This window comes from Colobus angolensis, unplaced genomic scaffold (genome assembly GCF_000951035.1).
Source record: "Colobus angolensis palliatus isolate OR3802 unplaced genomic scaffold, Cang.pa_1.0 Scaffold491, whole genome shotgun sequence".
Classification (NCBI taxonomy): Eukaryota; Metazoa; Chordata; class Mammalia; order Primates; family Cercopithecidae; genus Colobus; species Colobus angolensis.
This window is the reverse complement of record NW_012118388.1, coordinates 41,573-62,656: the sequence shown is the minus strand read 5'-3', so window position 1 is coordinate 62,656 and position 21,084 is coordinate 41,573. Positions and strand designations below refer to the sequence as shown.

Sequence of the window (21,084 nt, the reverse complement as noted above, 5' to 3'; positions counted from 1 at the left end):
TATAAACAATATAATGTGTTTGTGTATGTTCAACAGTAAGATTATCTTGGTCTCCGAAGTATCTTCAAAATTAATTCACTCATTAATTCCTTAAACATTTACTGGGTATTCAGGTACGTGTCTAGCAACGTTTTACGTTCTGAGGGTACAGCAGAGTGAACAAAACGATTATGATTCCTGATACCTTATAGTGGGGAGCTGGACTAACTAGTACCTGAACCAGATACTTTCTATGGTATGTGCTATAAGGTAAAACAGTGATGTGCTTAAAAGTGACTTTGTCTAGGACTGGAAGATGATGGTAGTAATGATTTTACTGGATGACCAGAGAAGGTATCTCTAAGAGATAATATATGGACTCAAGCTATACTTAAGTCATATTTTACTGTAGGAGTTTCACTTAGGTTTATATACTTGAACGGCCAGCCAATGCATTTAAAAATTCCCTTAGGTTGTCTTTGTACAGAAGAGTAAGCTCTGGCTTCTGAATATATTACCCTGAAAATCTTGGCTGGCTAGCTCTTCACCACTCCAGAAATATGAAAAAACTACAGGAAGCTGGCTGGGGCGCGGTGGCTCACGCCTGTAATCCCAGCACTTTGGGAGGCCGAGGGGGATCACGAGGTCAGGCGATCGACACCATCCTGGCCAACACAGTGAAACCCCTGTCTCTACTAAAAAAAAAAAATACAAAAAATTAGTGGGGTGTGGTGGTGGGCGCCTGTAGTCCCAGCTGCTCAGGAGGCTGAGGCAGGATAATGGCGTGAACCTGGGAGGCAGAGCTTGCAGTGAGCGGAGGTCGTGTCACTGCACTCCAGCCTGGGCAACAGAGCAAGACTATGTCTCAAAAAAAAAAAAAAACTACAGGAAGCTATCTCATGTCCTTTCACTACTGACAAAGATTTGTGTGTGTACAGGGCACCTGAATTTGTCAAAAGGAAGAGAATGAACTTTGCATTTTGTAGTATCTTATCTAACAAAATCATCTCTAGGCCGGTTAACAGAAAATGTAAGCTAAAGCACAGAATCCAAAAAATGCGCATATACTTTAAAACATGTAATTGGCACACACAACAACTGGCATCAGTCAACAAGGAACACATATTCTTCTGATACAGGCCTAAGACCTTTTATTGACAAAGGAGTCTGAATACTGAAATTTGATAATCTGTTCTCGTTCATTAGTTTGTTTGAATAACAAGAACAAATACTTCACAATCCAACCTAAAGCCCCATGTGTTATAGGTTACGGTATCAGGATACTTAAAAAAGTAAATTTCAGTTTCTCCTAATTTGGTCTGTCCTTTTCCTTCTGGGAGAAAGACAAGGAAAAAAAACACCAATAAAGATACTACCTATCGCTGTACCCATAAGGAGAAAAAAGGTTTCCCCTTTCAAATGATTTTCCAAAAATAATTCCCAAAAGGCAAAAGCCTGCCTAAACCTATTATTATGGAAATTAAATAATTTATTTTGGATTTGTATTGGATGTTTTCTGGACAGCGGATGTTGAGCAGAAGTACAACAGCTGAATAACACAGAAAGAAGGTAGGAAACTTTTGAGAATCAAAGGATAAGACAAAGATCTTGACTTCTTGGAAAAATACAGAAAAGACGTAATTTTATTTTGCATCAATATTTAACATTCACTGCTAATTAACTACATGCCAAGCAATTTATAACTCTCAGATTGCTATCATCACAACCTATCAACTCCATTTACAGGTAACAATTAGTTAAATGCCCAAGATGATATAGTTACTAAGTGGTACAGACAAGAGGTAGTAGAGAAAGGATTAAACTCAGAGAGTATGATTCCTAGTCTGTGCTCTTAAATAACTACACTATAGAAGGAACTCAAATACAAACTTTACATTACATACAGGTTGCCTAAAAAAGATATATCCTTTTCTCCCAAGAACCAAGCCAGTTACTGTAGTAAACGATCTACATTTACACCACCTGACACTCCCTCAGTTAGTTAATAGCTTCCAGAGGGTGACTACTAAGTATTCATATCTTAGTGCCAAATATTATAAAAGTCTTCATTTTAAATAAATGATACTATGAGAATGTGGGAATGGGGACTCCCTTAATAATATAACAAAGCCTATTTTCAAATATAAAAACACTCCAGCAACACCGAAAAAGGGCCCAAAATTTTGTGGTTCACAACTTACGAAGCATTAGGTCTGCCTGTGTTACAGTTCTATGGTTCTTCAGCATCTTCCCATGATCCTGAATGGGAAAAGTCTATTGAGGGAATGAAAGAGATCTTTCCCTTCCATTCCTCCAGTAAACCCAGAACTTTTGTTTGGGTGTGTAAAACCAGTAATAATTCAAATGTTTATGTTCAATTAAGAAGGTATGAGGTAATGCTTTTATTTATGCATATAAATTTTATTCATTGCATATGAATGTAAAAATACTTAACCACACCATTTTCCATATATTACTCAACTCTTTTAAAGGCTCTTGCTTAGGGAAGATGTTCATATACTCACAGATTCAAAGCAAATAAAATTTTAAAATGGTTTCTACTTGAATACTTCTCTTCCAAACTCAAAACCAGTTTTCTACCTCAATTCTAAAGCCAGCATCTTCACCTCTATCAGTACATCACTTTTCTCCTGCTGACTGACCTTTGTTCTCCACTAGCTTTTACCTGCAATTTTTACATAAATGGGTGTCGAATTTTACACAAATGGGTGTCGGCAAGATCAAGGGTAATTTCTAAAATCACCACATCCATCAGTCAACAAGGAACTGTGAACCCTTTCTTCCTCACTGAATTTCTCTAATAGCACCCCTAAAATTTCCACTTCTACTTTTCTCATTTCCCCTGACTCATCTGACACTTGCTTTGAATCCTGATTACTCATTAATTCCCCAAAACTGTTAAGTTTCCCATGCTGTTTTTGTTCCAATACTCTACCTATCTTTACTTATTAATATAAACACTCTAGCACTGGGTTTCACAGTATCTATCTATCTATCTATCTATCTAATCTAATCTATCAGACAGTCTTGCTGTATTGCCAGGCTGGAGTGCAGTGGCATGATCTTGGTTGACTACAACCTCCACTTCCCAGGTTTAGGTGATTCTCATGCCACAGGCTCCCATGTAGCTGGGAATATAGGCGTGCACCACCACACCCAGCTAATTTTTGTATTTTCAGTAGAGATGGGGTTTCACCATGTTGGCCAGGCTGGTCTTGAACTCCTGGCCTCAAGTGATCCACCTGCCTCAGCCTCCCAAAGTGCTGAAATACAGGCGTGAGCAACAGCACCTGGCCTACTTTCTCATATAATGTGTCAATTATTTAGTCCTACTCATTCACCATTATAGTTTCAACTGCGCACCAATATAAAATACAATGCTGCAAAACTTTATACTTCCGTCCAATGAAAACTAGTGACAAAACTTAAGTACATCTTCATTCTCCAAGTCTTAGTACATCTTCATTCTCCAAGTCTTTCAGAGGCACACATTTACAAAAGTTTTCCTAACTCTCTTTATCAAATATTAAACTGAGAGGCAAAGCAGTTTTAATTCTAAGCAGTTTTAGATTTCAAGGCAAAGCAGTGTTTTCTAGCTTTAGAAAAACAAAAAAATAAAAATAAAAAGACTCTAAGCTAAGACAAAAAAAAAAAAAAAAAGAATGCTGCTACTCTTTCTTGTAAGAGAAAAAAATTCCAAAGATTTAACAAGAAAAAAAGCAGGTAGATGCAGATAGGTGGTACTTCTGTTATTCTGTTGGCTGTTTCTGCAACACCCACCACACAAAAAGCCTCACGAGGTTTCCATAAAAGGAAACCTATTAACTCTTGTATTTCCAAGTAGTTGTGTGGCCTAGTTGTCCAAATATATTAGGCATGAGCTGGAAAAACACAGAAGGCACCTAGAGAAGGCTCTCACTACCTTTATATGCAAGAAGATAACTTGTTAAAGCCTTCATAAATAGTAAAACTATGAAATAATCTACTGGAATACTCTCAAAACATTATAGCAAAACGAAATGACATCACCTCAAAAATCTGTCTGTAAAAGTTAAAATGAAAATCTTAAGAGTTCTAAGTAAAATGTTCCAGACTCTTTGGAATGGTTTAACTGCTTTCAAGTAGAGCAAAATGTCATGTTTAGCAATAATTTTCAAAAAATCCTGCTATTACAGAGTAACAATCAGCACTGGCAGAAATACGTATACCTAAAGGGACATTCCAGTTCCATATCTACAAAGAAATCACTAAAAAATTAAAGAGACTATACCTTAGAATTGTCAAGTCTTCTAGTCACTGCTAAATAGTTACAAATTAAACAAAATCAAATTCTAATGCTACTTGGGAACAGTTGTATTTTTGAAATAATTTCACTTTTATCTCTCTTGAAGGAACCAATTCATTAGAAAATGTCCTTACTGTATCAATTTATTAAACTTCTATTTACCTGAGATTAAGTTTCTAATAAAATGAAATTTTCTAACCTGTAAAATTAATTTTTTCTTTGACAAAAAGCACCTATTCAACAGGTACAGAGAAAGAAAAGTCTGCATAGATAAGAGAAAGGCTGTTGAGACAGATGCCTTAGGAAACAATTCTACAGTAAAATCTATTACAAGAAATATTTTAGATAAAGCTGGAAGCTGGAACATAAAAATGAAATCCTGTACTAGATATGATAACCATAAAAGTGTCCTTGTAACACTGTCTACCAATGTCCTTTTGAGTCATCTGAATTACATGGATTATTTTTCCAGGCAAATATAATCACCAATTTTTAAAGGTCTTTTATGTTATTTGCTCTTATAAGTGACAGTATTCAAACTGGTGTCTCTTAGAATATATGCCGACTTTCATCTTTGTCAGAAAAAAATAGAAAAATCTTAAACTCAGTATTTCCTCTGTACACAGTGGTTAAATAAACTGACTTCTTGTGTTAAAACAAGCCTTAAAGGAATTTTATGTCATCATTACAAAAAGATTAGATTGATTCTTTGGTCATGAAGTACATCATATATCATCCCTAATGCATAGTTAGAAAAATAGAACAGTAGCAGATTATTCTTTCTTTCCACCAAAAACGAGTCTCCTTTTTTCTCCTACTTTTCCCCCTTTGTTAATCGCATCATCTTCCACCAACCCAGTGATTCTAAGACAAAACTCTTTCATATTATTCCAAACTTGTCTTCTTCCAGATAACTCGTTTTAACATTTCCTGCATATTCTCCTTCCAAGACCCTAAAATTCAGGACCTTGGTATCTTTGGAATGAACTACGGTAATGTTTTAAAACTATTCTCCCCTCTATACAATACTGCCTCTGAAATACAAATGGAACAAAAAGTCTTTCTAAAATGTAAATCTGGCAAAGTCCAAGCTACAAACACACACACACACACACACACCCCAAATCCCATATCTAGGCCCCTGCTCACATGGACTCACCTAGGCATTCCCAATCTCATATTTTGCATTATAGCAAGACACAACTACTGGTAATTCAGAGTTCTCAGAGATAATCTACTGCTTCAAACAAATTTTGGATTTGTTTTGCAACTTAGTTTATTAACATAGGACGTTTCCATCACACCAGAAAATGCCACCATATTCCCTTTCTGTTAATCTCCAACATTCTGGTTTCTAAACAAAAAACTAATGATCTGCTCTTAAACTTTCAAGAAACTGAATCACTCTATGTATTCTTTCAGGTCTGTCTGGTTTCTTTTGCTTTATACAATGCTTAATATTCACCCATGTTTTCGCACGTATTACTAACCACTCTTTTGTTATTAGTAAATAGTAATATATTTTATGATCATATCACAATTTATCCATTTTCCTGTTGATAAACATTTGTGTTATTTCAAGTTTGGGACCATTATCAGTAAAGTTTTTGATACACATACAAGTTTTACAGCAAACATGTTATTACTGGGTAAAAAACTACAAGTAGAAGTTATGGACCATAAAGCAGGTTTATGTTTAACTCCGTACGAAAATGGCAAACTAGGTCAGGCACAGTGGCCTGTAATCCCAGCACTTTGGGAGGCCGAGGTGGGCGGATCACAAGGTCAAAAGAGCAAGACCATCCTGGCCAACATGGTGAAACCCAGTCTCTACTAAAAATACAAAAAATTAGCTGAGTGTCGTGGCGTATGCCTGTAGTGCCAGCTACTCAAGAGCCTGAGGCAGGAGAATCACCTGAACCCAAGAGGCGGAGGTTGCAGTAAGCCAAGATCATGCCACAATGCATTCCAGCCTGGTGACAGAACAAGACTCTGTCTCCAAAAAAAAAAAAAAAGGCAAACTATTTTCCCAACTATGTTACACACTCAGCAGTAATCAAAGGCAGTTCCACATCTTCATTAACATTAGGTGTTGCCAACCTATTTGATTTTAGCCATTCTAGTTGGTGTAAATTGTCTCGTTTTGACTTTGTGATTACCTGATGGCTAGTGTATCTTTTCATGTGCTTGTTACCCATCCTTATAATGTCACTTCTTTTGCCACTTAAAAAAATTGGGCTGCTCATATTTATTGATTGGAGTTTTTTTTACAAGTCCTTTGGGATACAAGTCCTTTGTCATTGACACGGTTTGGCTGTGTCCCCCACCCAAATCTCCTCTTGAATTCCCATGTGCTGTGGGAGGGACCTGGTGGGAGGTAAGTGAATCATGGGGGCAAGTCTTTCTCATGTTCTCGTCATAATGAAGTATGTCTCTCGGTTTTAAAAAGGGGAGAGTTTCCCTGCACAAGCTCTCTTTCCTTTGCCTGTAGCCATCCATGTAAGATGTGGATTTGCTCCTCCTTGCCTTCCACCATGATTGTGAAGTTTCCCCAGTCACATGGAACTGTAAATCCATTAAACTGGTTTCTTTCGTAAACTGCCCGGTCTCAGGTATGTCTTTATCAGAAGCATAAAAATGGACTAATACAGTCATATATATGTACTGATACGTAAATATGATATTCTCCAAGTCTGTGCCTTGCCTTTTCATTGTTTTAACAATGTCTTTTGAACAATGTCTTTTGAAATTTCCCATGTTGATGGAGTCAAGTTTATATATTCCTTTAAGATGAGTAATTTTTGTTTTAAGAAATCTTCATTTATCCCAAAGTGGCAAGTATATCCTATGCTTTTTCCTAAAAACCCTATACATTAGTTTTTATATAATTAATCTCATTGTTTTATATGCAATAAGGTAGGGTTTGAGTTTGTTTTTTTGTATGTATATTCAGCTGTTCTAGCACACTTGTTTAAAAGCCTTCTCTTTCTTCATTGAGTGACCAAGACAACTTTAATGCATGAGTTATTCCCTGATCACTATGTCACTAACTATGCTAGTACTAAATTGTTTTGGATTAACTACAGGTTTGTGGTGAGTCCTGAGAACAGTGGCAAAATTTACTTTTTCAAAATGGTTTCAATTATTTTAGTTCCTTTTTATTTCCACATAAATTTTAGAATCTACTCTCAACTTAGAAGTCTTTATAGATTCAATGCCATCCCAATTTAGGGAGAACTGGCATGTTAACACATTGAGCCTTCTAATTCATGAACATGGTCTATGTCTTCATGTAAGTCTTTTTAAAACTTCTCTCAGCAGTGTTTCATATTGGTGTAGATGTCTTACACATCTTTTGTCAAATTTTTTTCCTGATATTTTGTCTGATACTTTTAATAAATTGATTTTTTAAAATTTCATTTTTTAAAAATTTGCTGCTAGTATAAGGAGACTATTTTTGTATATAGAACTTGTATCCTATAATTATTCTAAATTCACTTATTAGTTCTACCAAATCTGTTGTAGATTCCTTAAGGTCTTCTATTTTAAAAAGCATGTTGAATAGTGAATAAGACAATTTTCTTTCTTCTTTTACAATCTTTATGTCTTTTATTTCACCTGCTTTAATGTAAGCAGAAAGTTAGGGGGAAATAATTGAGAAAACAGACACCCTTGCTTCATTTCTGATTTTAAGAAGGAAACATTCAGTATTTCTCCATTAAGTATGAAATTTGTTGTAGGTTCTTAGATACCCCTTATTTACATTGTAAAAAGCTCCTTCTCTTACTAGTTTTCTGAGAGATATTTTTCCTTCTTCATTCTATCATTGTGACAAATTACATTGAGTTCATTTTCAAATGTTAAACAAACCTTACAATCCTGCGATAAGTCTCAGAATTGCCTCTCATATTCTACTGGAGGTGATTTACCAACATTTTCTTAAGAATATATGCATTTAGGTTAATGAGAAATACTAGTCTGAAATCTTGATATATTACCCTTGTCAGGTTTTACTGTCAGTTATAGTGGCTTCATAAAGTGAACAGGGCAGTATTCCCTCCTCCATTTTCAAAGACAGCTATTATTTCTTTAAAATTGCATAAAATTCAATAGTAAAACAACTTATGCCTAGAGTAATCTTTGTGGAAAGATTTTTTTAATTATAAATTCCGATTTGTATAATACAATAGTATATAGCTGTTAAGCTATATACTTAAGTCAGTTTTGCATTTGTCAAGAAACTTATTTCATCTAAGTTGTTGAATCTGTTAGCCTTAACAACATTGGTAATATTATTTTCCTATTATGTTCTATATATCTCTGATTTTATTGAAAGTGCTAGCTCTGCTTTATATTATTTATGTTATACTATTATACTCTGTATATTTCCACTTTCTGTGAAAGTGATTATCTCGACTTTGATTCCCAGTACTGGTAATTTATGTCTTTTCTTGGTCAGTCTTAAATAGGGAGTTTTAAACCTTTTTTTTTATAATATAGGTATTTGAAGACATACTTTTCACCATACACGCCCTTGGGTCATATCCAACAAATTTTGATATATTTTCATTCAGTCAAAAATATGTCCTTGTGGTAACACTTCTATAATCCATGTATTGTTCACAATTGTATAATTTCTAATGTTTTGTACTTTCCCAGATGTCTATTTTTGATTTCTAATTTAATTCCACTATAGTCAGATACTATATGAGCTGTCGATCACTTGAAATTTATTGAGCTATTTTATAATCCAATATATGGTCTATCATTGTGAATGTTCTATGTACACTTGAAATTATTTTACAGTTACTGGGTATAGTTTTATAAATGTGAGTTAAGCCAACATGATAGCATTTTTCAAATTATGTATCTTTTTATTTGGGGGATAGGACTGTAACTGTCCTATCAATGACTGTAAATTATAGTTTAAAAAATCAGGCTATGATTGTGGATTTCTGTTTCTCTACTTAGCTCTGTGGTGTTTTTCTTAATATACTTTGTTATTATTGGCATACAAATTAAGACAGGTTTTCTGATAAACTGACCCTTCAGCATTATGAAATATGCTTTCTTATATTTGGTAATACTTCTTGTCTTAAATTTTTCTGTCTAGTAATATAATCATATCAACTTTCTCGCGCTTACTGTTTGCAAGGAATATTGCTTTCCATCTTTTTACTTTCAACCTGCATCTTGGTATTTCCACCTGACCCTCGTATAGACAGTGTAGTTAGGCCTTGCTTTTTAATCAAGTCTGACAATCTTTGTCTTTTAATTGGACTACTTAGACCAGTAATATCCAAAAGAAATGCAATGCAAGCACATGAATAAATTTTCAAAGACATTCTTCAGAGTAAGTTTAGGTACACAGCAAAATGGAGAGGAAAGCAAAGAGATTTCCCTGCCTCCTGCCCCCAAAGAGCCTCCCCTTTATCAACATCTCCCACCAGATGGCACATTGTTACAACTGATGAACCTACACTGACACATTATAATCACTCAAAGTCTGTAGTTACCTCGGGGTTCACTCCAAGTGTCTTACATTCTATGGGTTTGGAAAAATTTATGATATGTATCTATCATTATAGCATGCAGAATATTTTCATTGCCCTAAAATCCTCTGTACTCCACCAATTCATCCCTCCCTCAACTCGCAAATCCTAGCAACCACTGATTTTTACTGTTTCCATAATTTTGCTTTTTCTAGAATGTCATATAGTTGGAATCACATGGTATGTAGAATTTTCAAACTGGCTTCTTTTACTTAGTAATACGCACTGAAGGTTCTCCATGGCTTGATAGCTCATTTCCATTTAGTGCTGATTAACATTATACTGTTTGGATATACACCACAATTTATTTGGCCATTTACCTACTAAAGGATTTCTTGGTTGCTATGAAGTTCTGGCAATTATAAAGAAAGGTGCTATAAACATGTATGTGCTGCTTTCTGTGCAGACTAAGTTTTCAACTCCTTTAGGCAAATACCAGGAAGCACAACTGCTGGATCATATAATAAAAGTATATTTGAGATGGAGTCTCACTCTCGTTGCCCAGGTTTGAGTGCAATGGTGCAATCTTGGCTCACCGCAACCTCCACCTCCTGGGTTCAAGCAATTCTCCTGCCTCAGCCTCCTGCGTAGCTGGGATTACAGGCATGCACCACCACGCCTGGCTAATTTTGTATGTTTTAGTAGAGACGGGGTTTCTCCATGTTGGCCAGGCTAGTTTTGAACTCCCGACCTCAGGTGATCCACCTGCCTCGGCTTCCCAAAGTGTGGGATTACTGGCATGAGCCACTGTGCCCGGTCATATCGTTTTCTAAGAAACTGCCAAATTGTCTTCCAAAGTGGCTATACCACTCTGCATTCCACCAAGCAATAAGTGAGAGTTCCTGCTGTCCACATCCTTGCCAGCATTTGGTGTTATCAATGCTCTGAAGTTCAGCCATTCTAGTATGTGTACATGTATTTAAATTATAAAATTTGACAAGTTTTGACATACATATACATCCATAAAACCACCATCACAATAATTTATATGTCCATCACCCCTGAGTTTTCTTGTGTCCCTCTGCCACCCCTCTAGCCTGTCCTTTCCCACTCTTAAACTCCTAGGAACCACGAATTTGCTTTAGATTAGTTTGCATTACCCAGAGTTTTATATAAATGGAATCATACAGGATGTACTCTTCTTTTCTCTCATCTTTTACACAACATAACTGTTTGGAGATTCATTCTTGCTGTTGTGTGTATCAGTAGCTCATTCTATATGGCTGTTTTTATATTCCACTGTACAGAAAAGCATATGATGCCAAAACAGGAATCTACTTATTAGTTCATCTGCTGATGAACGTTTGTTTCACATTTTGGTGATTACAAATAAAATGGATATGAACATTAACAGAGTTTTTTATGAACAGATGCCTTCATTTCTCTTGGGTAAATACTTAGGAGACAAATAATCTGGATCATGGAGAAACTACCAAATTGTTTTCCAAAGTAGTTCTATGATTTTACATTCCCATCAGCAGTATTGTGAATATTATGATTCTTCCTCATTCTTCCCAAATCATGCTTTCCAAGATGGCACTCTTTTTAATCTTAGTCACTATTAATAGGTTTGTAATGTTATTTCACTGTAGTTTTAATTTTCATTTCCCTAATAACTAATGATGCTGATCAGCTTTTTCATGTGCTTACTTACCCATCTGTATATCTCTTGTGCAATACTACCTGTTCAAATATTTTGGCCAATTCATTGAGTAGTCTGTTGCCTGACTGCTGAGTTTACATATACTGAATCTTTTAATATTCTGGATAGAAGTCCTTTATCAGCTATATGCTTTGTTATGATGTTCTTCCAGTCTACGGCTTGTCTTTTCATTCCCTAACAGTTTCTTTTGAAGGGCACAAGATTTTAATTCTGATGTCAAATTCCATTTTTTAACAGATTGTACTTTTAGAGTTATATCAAATACATTTCTGCTTAATCCAAAGTCACAAAGATTTTCTGTGTTTTTTTGTAGAGGTTTTATAATTTTTGGTTCTACATTTAGGTCATGATCCATTTGAAGTTAATTTTCACATGTAGTATGAGATACATATCCAAGATCATTTTTTTGCAGATGGATAGATCCAACTGCTATAGTACCCTTTGTTGAAGTCTACTCTTTTTTCCACTGAATTGACTTTGCACCTCTGTCAAAAATCAGTTATCCATAATTGTGTGAGTTAATTTCTGAACTCTCTGCTCTCACTGACCTATTTATCTTTATGTCATTATGATGCTATTTTTAATTACTGTAGCTTTGCAGTAATTCTTGAAAACAGGTAGTCATCAATGCTCCAATTTTTCCTCTACTGGCTTTTAGCTATACTTCTTTATATCTTTTTAAACGAGATTATACTTAGAATTTTGATATGCAATCTTAACAGAATCTTTTCATATTAGAGTTAACACTGCATCACTTCAGGTAAAATGTAAGAATCTTACCACTGAAAAATTCCATTTATCTTCACTTTGTACTAACTGTTGTCATATAAAATCCATTTACATAATAAACCCCGTAATACAAAGTTGTTGTTTACATAAAGCCTTTCAAAGAAATTGAGAGAAAAAGAAAGAGCCCTTTTAAAATTTATACACATATTAACTACTCCCAGTACTCCTCTTTATCTCCTGCAGGGCCAAGTTATCTAATGTCATTCCATTCAGTCTAAAGAAATTCTCTTTTTTTTTTTTTTTCTCTTTAATACAAGGTATTGGTCTCCTGTTACATGTCTTTTTCCTGGCTGTTTAGATTTGCTCTTCATTTCTAGTTTTCAATATTTTGAAAGTGAATATTTGAATTCTTTTTATTTAGCCTACATGAGGAATTTACCTGAGCTTCTTAGGAATGTAAGTTGATATATTTTATTCAAATTTTGTAAGTTCTCAGTCATTACTACCTCAAACAGATATATGTTTTTTCCCTCCACATTCTCACACTAAAACTCAAACTATATGTCAGACTGCTTCATTGTCCATTAGGTATACTTTCTCCTCTCTGACAGATTTAATCATTGTATTCATGTGTACTCAAGTTCACTAACATTTCTTCTCGTCTCCAATCTGCTATTAGTCCCAACTATTTCAAATACTATATTTTTCAATTAGAATATTTCTACATGCTTTCTTTATAGTTTTTTATCTCTTAAACACGCCTCCATCATTCATTATTTCAATCTTTTCCTTTACAACTTAAAATAGTTATCGTCTTTGTCTGCTAATTCTAACTCTAGGTCATTTTGGAATCTGTTCCTATTCAATGTGTCTTTATATTTCATGGGTTACTTTCCTGCTTCTTCACATCACTTGTAATTTCTGATGGTATGGTAGATATTATGGAACATAGTAGCAGGAAAACTATATCATGTTGTCTTTCTTGGGGGTGTTGTTTTGTTTTGAAAGGCAACTAAATTATTGGTTAATCCATCATCAGTTACTGGTTAGATTAACTGGTGAATCTTTCACTTCCTATTGAGTTCGGTTTTTTGTTTTTATCTCAGTCTTATAGATGGCACTTCCTATGGGGTGTGATCCTTTCTATTCAGGTCCAGGCTTTCTGTAGTCTAAAAGGAGTGTTTGAAGTACCCTGCAAGATGTCTGCATTCTGACTTCTCAGAACTCCAATGTTTCAGAGTACTATGCAACCTATGGAATCACTGTTTAGCCCCAGAGCAGACAATTTCTGATAGACCTGGCAAAGTCTCAACCTGCACACATGTAACCCAGTCATTATCCAAAACTCTGAATGAAGTGAATGACCATACTAAATTCTGCCCCCTGTTCTACTCCTAAACCCCTAGACAGCTCTCTTTTCTCCAGGACTTCCCCATAAATTCCAAATGACTGAGCAGTTCTGACACCCACTCTTAGTCTCTTCAGCTCAGTGAGACCTGTATACTGAGCTGAGCTCTCCACTTCTCTGTAGTTTACAGCAGTAAAATGGTCCAAGGCAGAAAACCAGAGTGTTCATGATACTTACCCCACACGCTACCCTTCTCTCAAGGATGATCTTATACCATCTGCTCATCACTTACAAACAACAGTTGTTCCACGTATTTTATTCAGTTACATAGTTTTTGGTTTTAGGGGGAGACTGAAAAAGGGGTCAAGGCTGCTACTAGTTATTCTGTCATTAGCCCTAAATATTAATTTGGAAATTAATTCTAAATTAATTTCCCATTATCAATCACAGTATGCATTGTAAAAACAAAAAGAGAAACCGACAAGTTACACAATTAAGCCTATTTGTTCAACTATGTGTACATGGTACTTTGACTATCAAAACCATGGCCCAGTGATTTTGCTTTGTAATCATTACATAGCAAAATCAAAGATAATGACCTGCTGATAAATTTATGTTCACATCGTGACCATTACCTGTTAAGTCCTTAAAATTTTTAGTTAACTGAATTGTCAGAGATGTGTGTTTTGTGTTTGTGTGTGTCAAGATGTATGTATACATAAGCACAGTTACCTAAGTGAAATCAAAATGTCTTCTAGTCTTTTATGATCCTTTTATTGCCAAATATAATTTGTTCCTCAAGCAAATAATTCAAAGTTAAAATACAGAAAAAGGAACTTTAGTTTCAGGTAAATAATGTAAAATGTTGAGCTGTGAGGTAAATTCATTTGATAATAATAATCATCAAATTTAAAATTTGGCCCATTCAGATGAGAACACGTCAATTCAAGCAAAACAAAACAAAATACAAAAAAAAAAAAAAATTTTGACCAACATCTATATTGGTTTACTAACAGATCCTACAACCAACCAACATTATTTCAGATATATAAATTTTTTTTAACTCTAACTTTGAAGATTAAAACAAATCATCTTAAATATGCAGGTAGACAACATAAAAGGATCAACTCAAAGAATTAAAATACTGTTTCAGCAAAACATTAGTTAAAATCATTGCAACTATGTAGCTGACTTCTTTGATTTTTACTTACAATGTGGGTTTTAGGGTTGTGGCATAAATACTTAAAAGTAAAAATATTATATGACACACAAACACAAAAAATAAAAACAAAATAAAAATACCAGAGGGGCACATGAGGGGACTATAATGTGAGAAAGAATTATACTTGTGGTTCAAAAATGAAAAGCAATCAAACTTAAGAGTCACCAACTTCAGGTGTTTTTTTTGTTTGTTTGTTTGTTTTCACTCAGCTCATATACACTCTAGTAAAATTTAGTCTAAAATGTTTCAACACAGCATTTAAAAAGAAAGGCTTAAAAAAAAAAAAAAAAACAAGAAAGGCTTTCCTGGTATAATGGAGTTAAATTTGAGTTTTAACATTCTGCCCCCTAAAATGGTAAATGAAAGACTGCTAAGAGAGTAACACTTACCTGTAACTACCATGCTGCTCATATTAGAGTTTGGACTACTGAGAACACTGCCTGAGAGCAGTTCATCAGATCCTCTCTATAAAAACAAAAACAAGTTAGCATAAGATATCTTTAAATTTAAAAATATTAATCTAAAAGTCTTTCACGTAAACAAATGTCAAATATTACACTATTGGGAATAGTGAAAAATGTTAAGCCCTATAATAAAAAATTAACTTCATCCCTCTACTCTCCCATCTATCCCTCTCTCATTCTCACAAAGGCAACAATGTTCCCCTTCCCCTCTTTAAGTACAAAGGACAATAAATAGAAAAAGTGATTAGATTCTATAAGCAAAAGCTTTGGAAAGCTATCTCAAATTGTTTACGAACAAACCAAAGCCACACCAGCTAGACTTTCTCAGAAACATTCTCTACATCCTCCATCCCAATGGTCCTTTATTCATCCAGATAATTCAGGTCTTTATAAAATTAGAACTTCATTCTGGTGAGTTAGATATCAGTATCATCATCATTATTAAAATTAAGCAGGTATATACTTCAGTGGCTAGAACATTGAAAGCAAAAGCAAAATCTCTGGAACGAGATTTCTTTCTGCAAAAAACTAAGGTCATGTCTTAAAATTCTTTAGAGAAAAGGTTATACATTCATCTGTTTGGGAACTGTACAGTTGTTCAAACCAGCCAGTGACATTTTAGCTATTTTGAAAATGTTATGTATTTACAAAAATATGAATGGACTAATATTTAAACTAACTAAAATCAACTGTTTTGCCTCGGCTATGTATATTTACATACATGGATATTAGTATTTAAAATAGGTTAAATCAATACTGGCTGATTTAAACACCCAATCAGTACAAAGAAGTTAAATACAACCATTAAAATGAAAATAATGTGCAAAGGAGATAATGAATTATCAAAGCATTTCAGAAAGTCCAAAAAATCCAAATTCACCATAAGCTTTATGCTAATTTGTATTTAAACTCATAATGAATAAACTGTATGGTCCCCCACACCGATCCCCTGAACCCCTCTTGGATTAAGGAAGACTGAAGACCAGCCCCTTTTCTGGGGAATTACTTTCCTCCTCCCTGTGTTAACTGGGGCTGTTGGAACATTGTGTGATTTCTCAGTGATTTCCTACAGCGTTGCTCCCTCCCTCAAGGTAGGGAGGAGATAACCACCAACCCAGGAACTCTCAATAAATTTTTATTACTTAACCTGAAAAAAAAACAAAAAAAAAACAAAAAAAAAAACAAATATGAGAACAGTAAACAGATATCCATAGGTCATCTCCCTTAAATATTTTAAGAGCTTTCTACTTATTGGCATCAAATACGCAGAGAAAAAAATATATATATATAACCAGTTTCAAGTCACATTGATACCGTATTTACACCAGGCCTAATTTTTTTTCTTTTTTTTGAGACGGAGTCCCGCTCTGTCGCCCGGGCTGGAGTGCAGTGGCCAGATCTCAGCTCACTGCAACCTCCGCCTCCCGGGTTTACGCCATTCTCCAGCCTCAGCCTCTGGAGTAGCTGGGACTATAGGCGCCCACCACCTCGCTCGGCTAGTTTTTTGTATTTTTAGTAGAGACAGGGTTTCACCGTGTTAGCCAGGATGGTCTTGATCTCCTGACCTCGTGATCCGCCCGCCTCGGCCTCCCAAAGTGCTGGGATTACAGGCTTGAGCCACTGCGCCTGGCCACCAGTCTTAATTTCTTAACCAATTTCTAACCTAGGTATGGAAGATTGGCATGGCATAGTTTTATAAGAACATGATGAGCAGAATTGTATACATTAGTGATTCTCACAGTGTAGTCCCTAAGATCTAATTGAATACTCTAGCGATTCTCAAAGTGTGGTACCTAATCCTAAGATTAGAACTGGAAACTTACTGATAATACATGTTCTCAGGTCCAATCCCAGACCTACTGAATAAGAAACTCTGAGGGTGGGGTCCAAAAAGCCAGGTTTTAAAAAAAATCCTCAAGTGTTTCTCATGCGTGCAAAAGTTTAAGAGCCACTGATACACATTATTGGCTCATTATCAACAACAGAAAATGTTTCCTAGCTTTCTTCAAGTTTTCATGACAAGTAGAAAATACGGTATTAAGAAAGGGTGCTCTGAAGCTCAACTTCCACTTACCAGTTAGGTTAACAGTACTTAATCATTCTAAGCCTGAAGTTCTTCATTTTTAAAAGAGGGATAACATCCACATCACAGCCCTTAGGATTAAATGTGATAATACATGAACAGTGATTACCAGGCAAAGTGCCTGGCCCACATCAGTAGTGTTCACTATAATATTCCCAAGTGTCAACCAAGTACAATGTTCCCACATATTTACTGACTCAGTAAGTGAATTAACGCTATTATTAACAGTTACATGTTTTTTGGCCTTTGTTCTTAGACCAAAAAAACTGAAGGTCAAGTTACTCCGTATACAAAATCAAGGCTGGCCCGCCACCACAGGACAGAGAGATAAAGCCGGCCCTTCCATAAATCCACAGAAGTCCAGATTAGATATTCTAAAAGTAAAAAACAAACAAAAACAAAACGGAAGCGATCCTTAACGTTTTACTAACCTGAACAAAATTCCTAATCAATTAAACTAATGTCAATGCCTTATTTGTTCCTTAGTTCACAAAAATACTTTAACTCTCCTAGTTTTCGAAAATATACCTGACCTCTTTTCAAATGTACTATTATCAGCTTATTCTTCAGATGTTTGACTATTTGTGAATTCAAATCCTTCTATACACCTACTGTATACCACTGTAAAACTTGTGATCACAGTGGATCACAGGTAATTCTGGAAGATGACAAGTGGGGAATCTTGGGCCTATTCAAGTACAAAAGAAAGCCTCTAACACTGATTTGTGGTGTGCTATGAAGGATATTCTTCCTCCTTCCTGCAATGCATCTTTTTGCATGGAAAAGTCTTTCCATTTTAAGTTTGTATTTATGACCTTTTCTCTTCCTCAAATGGTTTCATATCTGCTGTTAAGAGAGCAGATTTAACAGCCTGCATTACTGAGAATAATGTCAAATTATTTGCAATTTTGAGATTTTACAAAAATTACCGGAGTATTTTTACAAATTACATTTTTATTTAAAAAAGCAATTATGCCTGTCTTTGACAATAAGCAAAAAAGCTTACCACTATTATGCCCAAAAGAAGTGATTCAGCACTACTGATAAATGTTAACATTACCACATTAACTGATAGAATAATTTCACCTGAATTATTTCAGTCTGATCATTTAACTTAGAATGTATATGAAATAAATGATCAATGGGTAGTGACTGATGACTGCCCCACATTAATGACTGCTGAAACAAATCAAAATAGTGGTACTTAGAATCAAAATACCTATGAAAGAATATGTGCTCTTTAAATTTTTTAATTCATGTAAGAATGATGTCAATTTTAGATTCAACTAAAATAAATGTTAAGACTAGCATTGATGTCTCTTATTAAATCTGACCACAGAAACTTTTCATCCTGTGTAATATCAATGACCATTTCAAGAGAAACTAACATCCCATAGAAATAAGAAAATGCAAAAATAGGAAGATACACTCTACACGTCAGAGAAAGAAATGACTAAAAAAAAAAAACGCAAAAGTAAGTACAGATTAAAGGCCATTTCACTCATTTCAATGTTACAAATTTCTTGTTTTTTCTTCTCAGGGTTATTAGATACTGTTTATCATAATAGTCCAGTCCAACTATTAATACCATGTATCACTTCCAGGTGAAAGAGCTGCCAGGTCTGCCAAGAAGGCAACCAAGGACTGAAGGCTGAGGGTGACAGCAGTCTCTGGGCTCTGCTATGGTTTGGGACTGAGAGCTAACCAAACATTTTCTCCTCTGGAGATGTCAGCCTAGGGAACCATGACAGAAAGACACAGGGCAAGGACACAAATAATAAGTTCCTGAGGAAAAATGGATTCTCAGAGAGGAAGAAAGGTACGTACCTAGGTGAATAATCCTGGTCTCCTTAAACAGAGGTGTCACAAAGATGATGAAGAGGTGGACTGAATACCACCTATCTATTAAAGGCTTGCAAAAGCCCTGACTCACGCAACAAATAAAAATAGAGAAGACAATGGTACAATGAATAGGATCTGTAAAATCAAAAGCTAACTTTTTTTAAAAAAAGACAACGAAATAGAAAACTACAAGGAAAACATTTTTTAAAAACAAGGAGAGCACAATCACGTATCAACAGACCACGTAGCCAAGAACAAAAGCCTAGGGATTAGTGAAGCAACAATATGAAAGAAACTTGGCCCAGTGAATAACCTTATGGAGCAGACTCATACCACTTTCTTATACCAGGAGGACTTTTACTATGACAGAAAAAGAAACAAAAAAAACCTTCTAGTCTATTTATGCCACTATGTTCTGCATTTTGTTATGATAGTTTTTTCAGCCTTGACCTTTCGATATACACACCTGTAATATGAAAAAGTCACTACAGAGATTTCAATTTAATTCACTATCTTAATAAGGGCAAAAAAATGAAAACAGATCCCTACCAAATACAATACACAAAAATAATTTTCTTATAAACATAAAAAGCAAATTTTTAAAAAATTTCAGAAGAAAATACCTTTATGAACTCTTAGTATGTAAGGATTTTTAAATTAAGACACAAGAAAACTGAGCATGAAAGAACATACTGATAAATTCTACCTCAAAATCTTTTTATAAGAAACCGTATCACAGCAACAGTTGAGGAGCTAAAAACTGTTACTAGGGATTGCCTTCAAGACTTCCAACAATCAACATGGAAGACGTCCAGAAGAGCAAAGGAAAATTTGGAATGTGTAAAGAATGGGATCATATAAATGATTTTTATCTAAGATGCAAAGGGAATCTGTGGTCACATTAAAACTCTATGCATTAAGAATTTGTATTAATCTGCAACAATAAGCACTGGGAACTAGTGGCAGGGGAAGGGAGAAAGGACTGTAAATCTAACTGCTGGGTACTGAGCTCACTATCTGGCTGACAGGATCATTTGTATTGCAAACTTCAGCTTCATGCCATATACCCCTGTAACAAACCTGCACATGTAACCCTGAATCTAAAGTTGAAATTATTTAAAAGAAAGAGAGAGAGAGAGAGAGAAAGAAAGAAAGAGAGAGAGAGAGAGAAAGAGTGAGTCAAGACAAGACAGCATAAAGAAGTGACAAGGCAAGCTACAAACTGGGAAAAGACGCCAGCAACACAAATAACCAAAAGACAATTAGTAATCGTAAAAGACACACCTTTCCCCCAGACAAGGTCTTGCTCTGTCACCAAGCTAGAGTGCAATGGAACAATCATAGCTAACTGCAGCCTCAAACTCCTGGGCCCCACAAGCAATCCTCCTCCCTCAGCCTCCCAAAGAGCTAAGCAAGCCACTGCCTCCAGTAATTTTTTAAAATTACAAAATCAGTTAAACAATAAACTCATATTTTCATCAAGCAAAAAACACAAATAGGCATTTCACAGAATTTCACAAAAGAGAAACATCCATGGCCATAAATGTGGGGGAAAAAAAGACGTAAGACCTCATTAATAATCAGGGAAAGACAAAGGAAGACCAGAGAAAACACTACACACCAAATTGGTAAATATTAAGAAATTACTTAGCCAAGTGCTGGTGGGGATCTGAAACAGCAAGAACTCCTACACATTACTGGTGAGAACATAAACAGGAACAATACACTGGAAAATAATCTAGTACTATCTTGTAAAGTTTATTTTACACACTAGCAATATGTATCTATACCTTTAAATATACACTCAAAAACACTTGCATAAATGTACCAGGAAACAAGTACAAAAAAGTTCACAGCAGTATTGTTCTTAAAGTCAAAATCTTTTTTTTTTTTTGA

General features: G+C 35.1%; 1 protein-coding gene across 8 annotated transcripts in view; it reads right to left on the bottom strand.

The window, feature by feature from the left end:
* PTBP2 (polypyrimidine tract binding protein 2) overlaps positions 1-21,084 on the bottom strand; it is a 92,377-nt gene that overhangs the window by 46,296 nt on the left and 24,997 nt on the right. For 6 of the 8 annotated variants that reach the window (XM_011959396.1, XM_011959397.1, XM_011959398.1 and 3 more), the window contains exon 3: positions 15,189-15,264. The exons of 1 other annotated variant lie outside the window; for it this stretch is intronic. In XM_011959396.1, coding sequence (XP_011814786.1) covers positions 15,189-15,264 — 76 coding nt within the window. Of the gene's footprint in view, positions 1-15,188; positions 15,265-17,560; positions 17,721-21,084 lie in introns of all 8 variants that reach the window. One more of the 8 variants, XM_011959400.1, reaches the window with a different exon arrangement.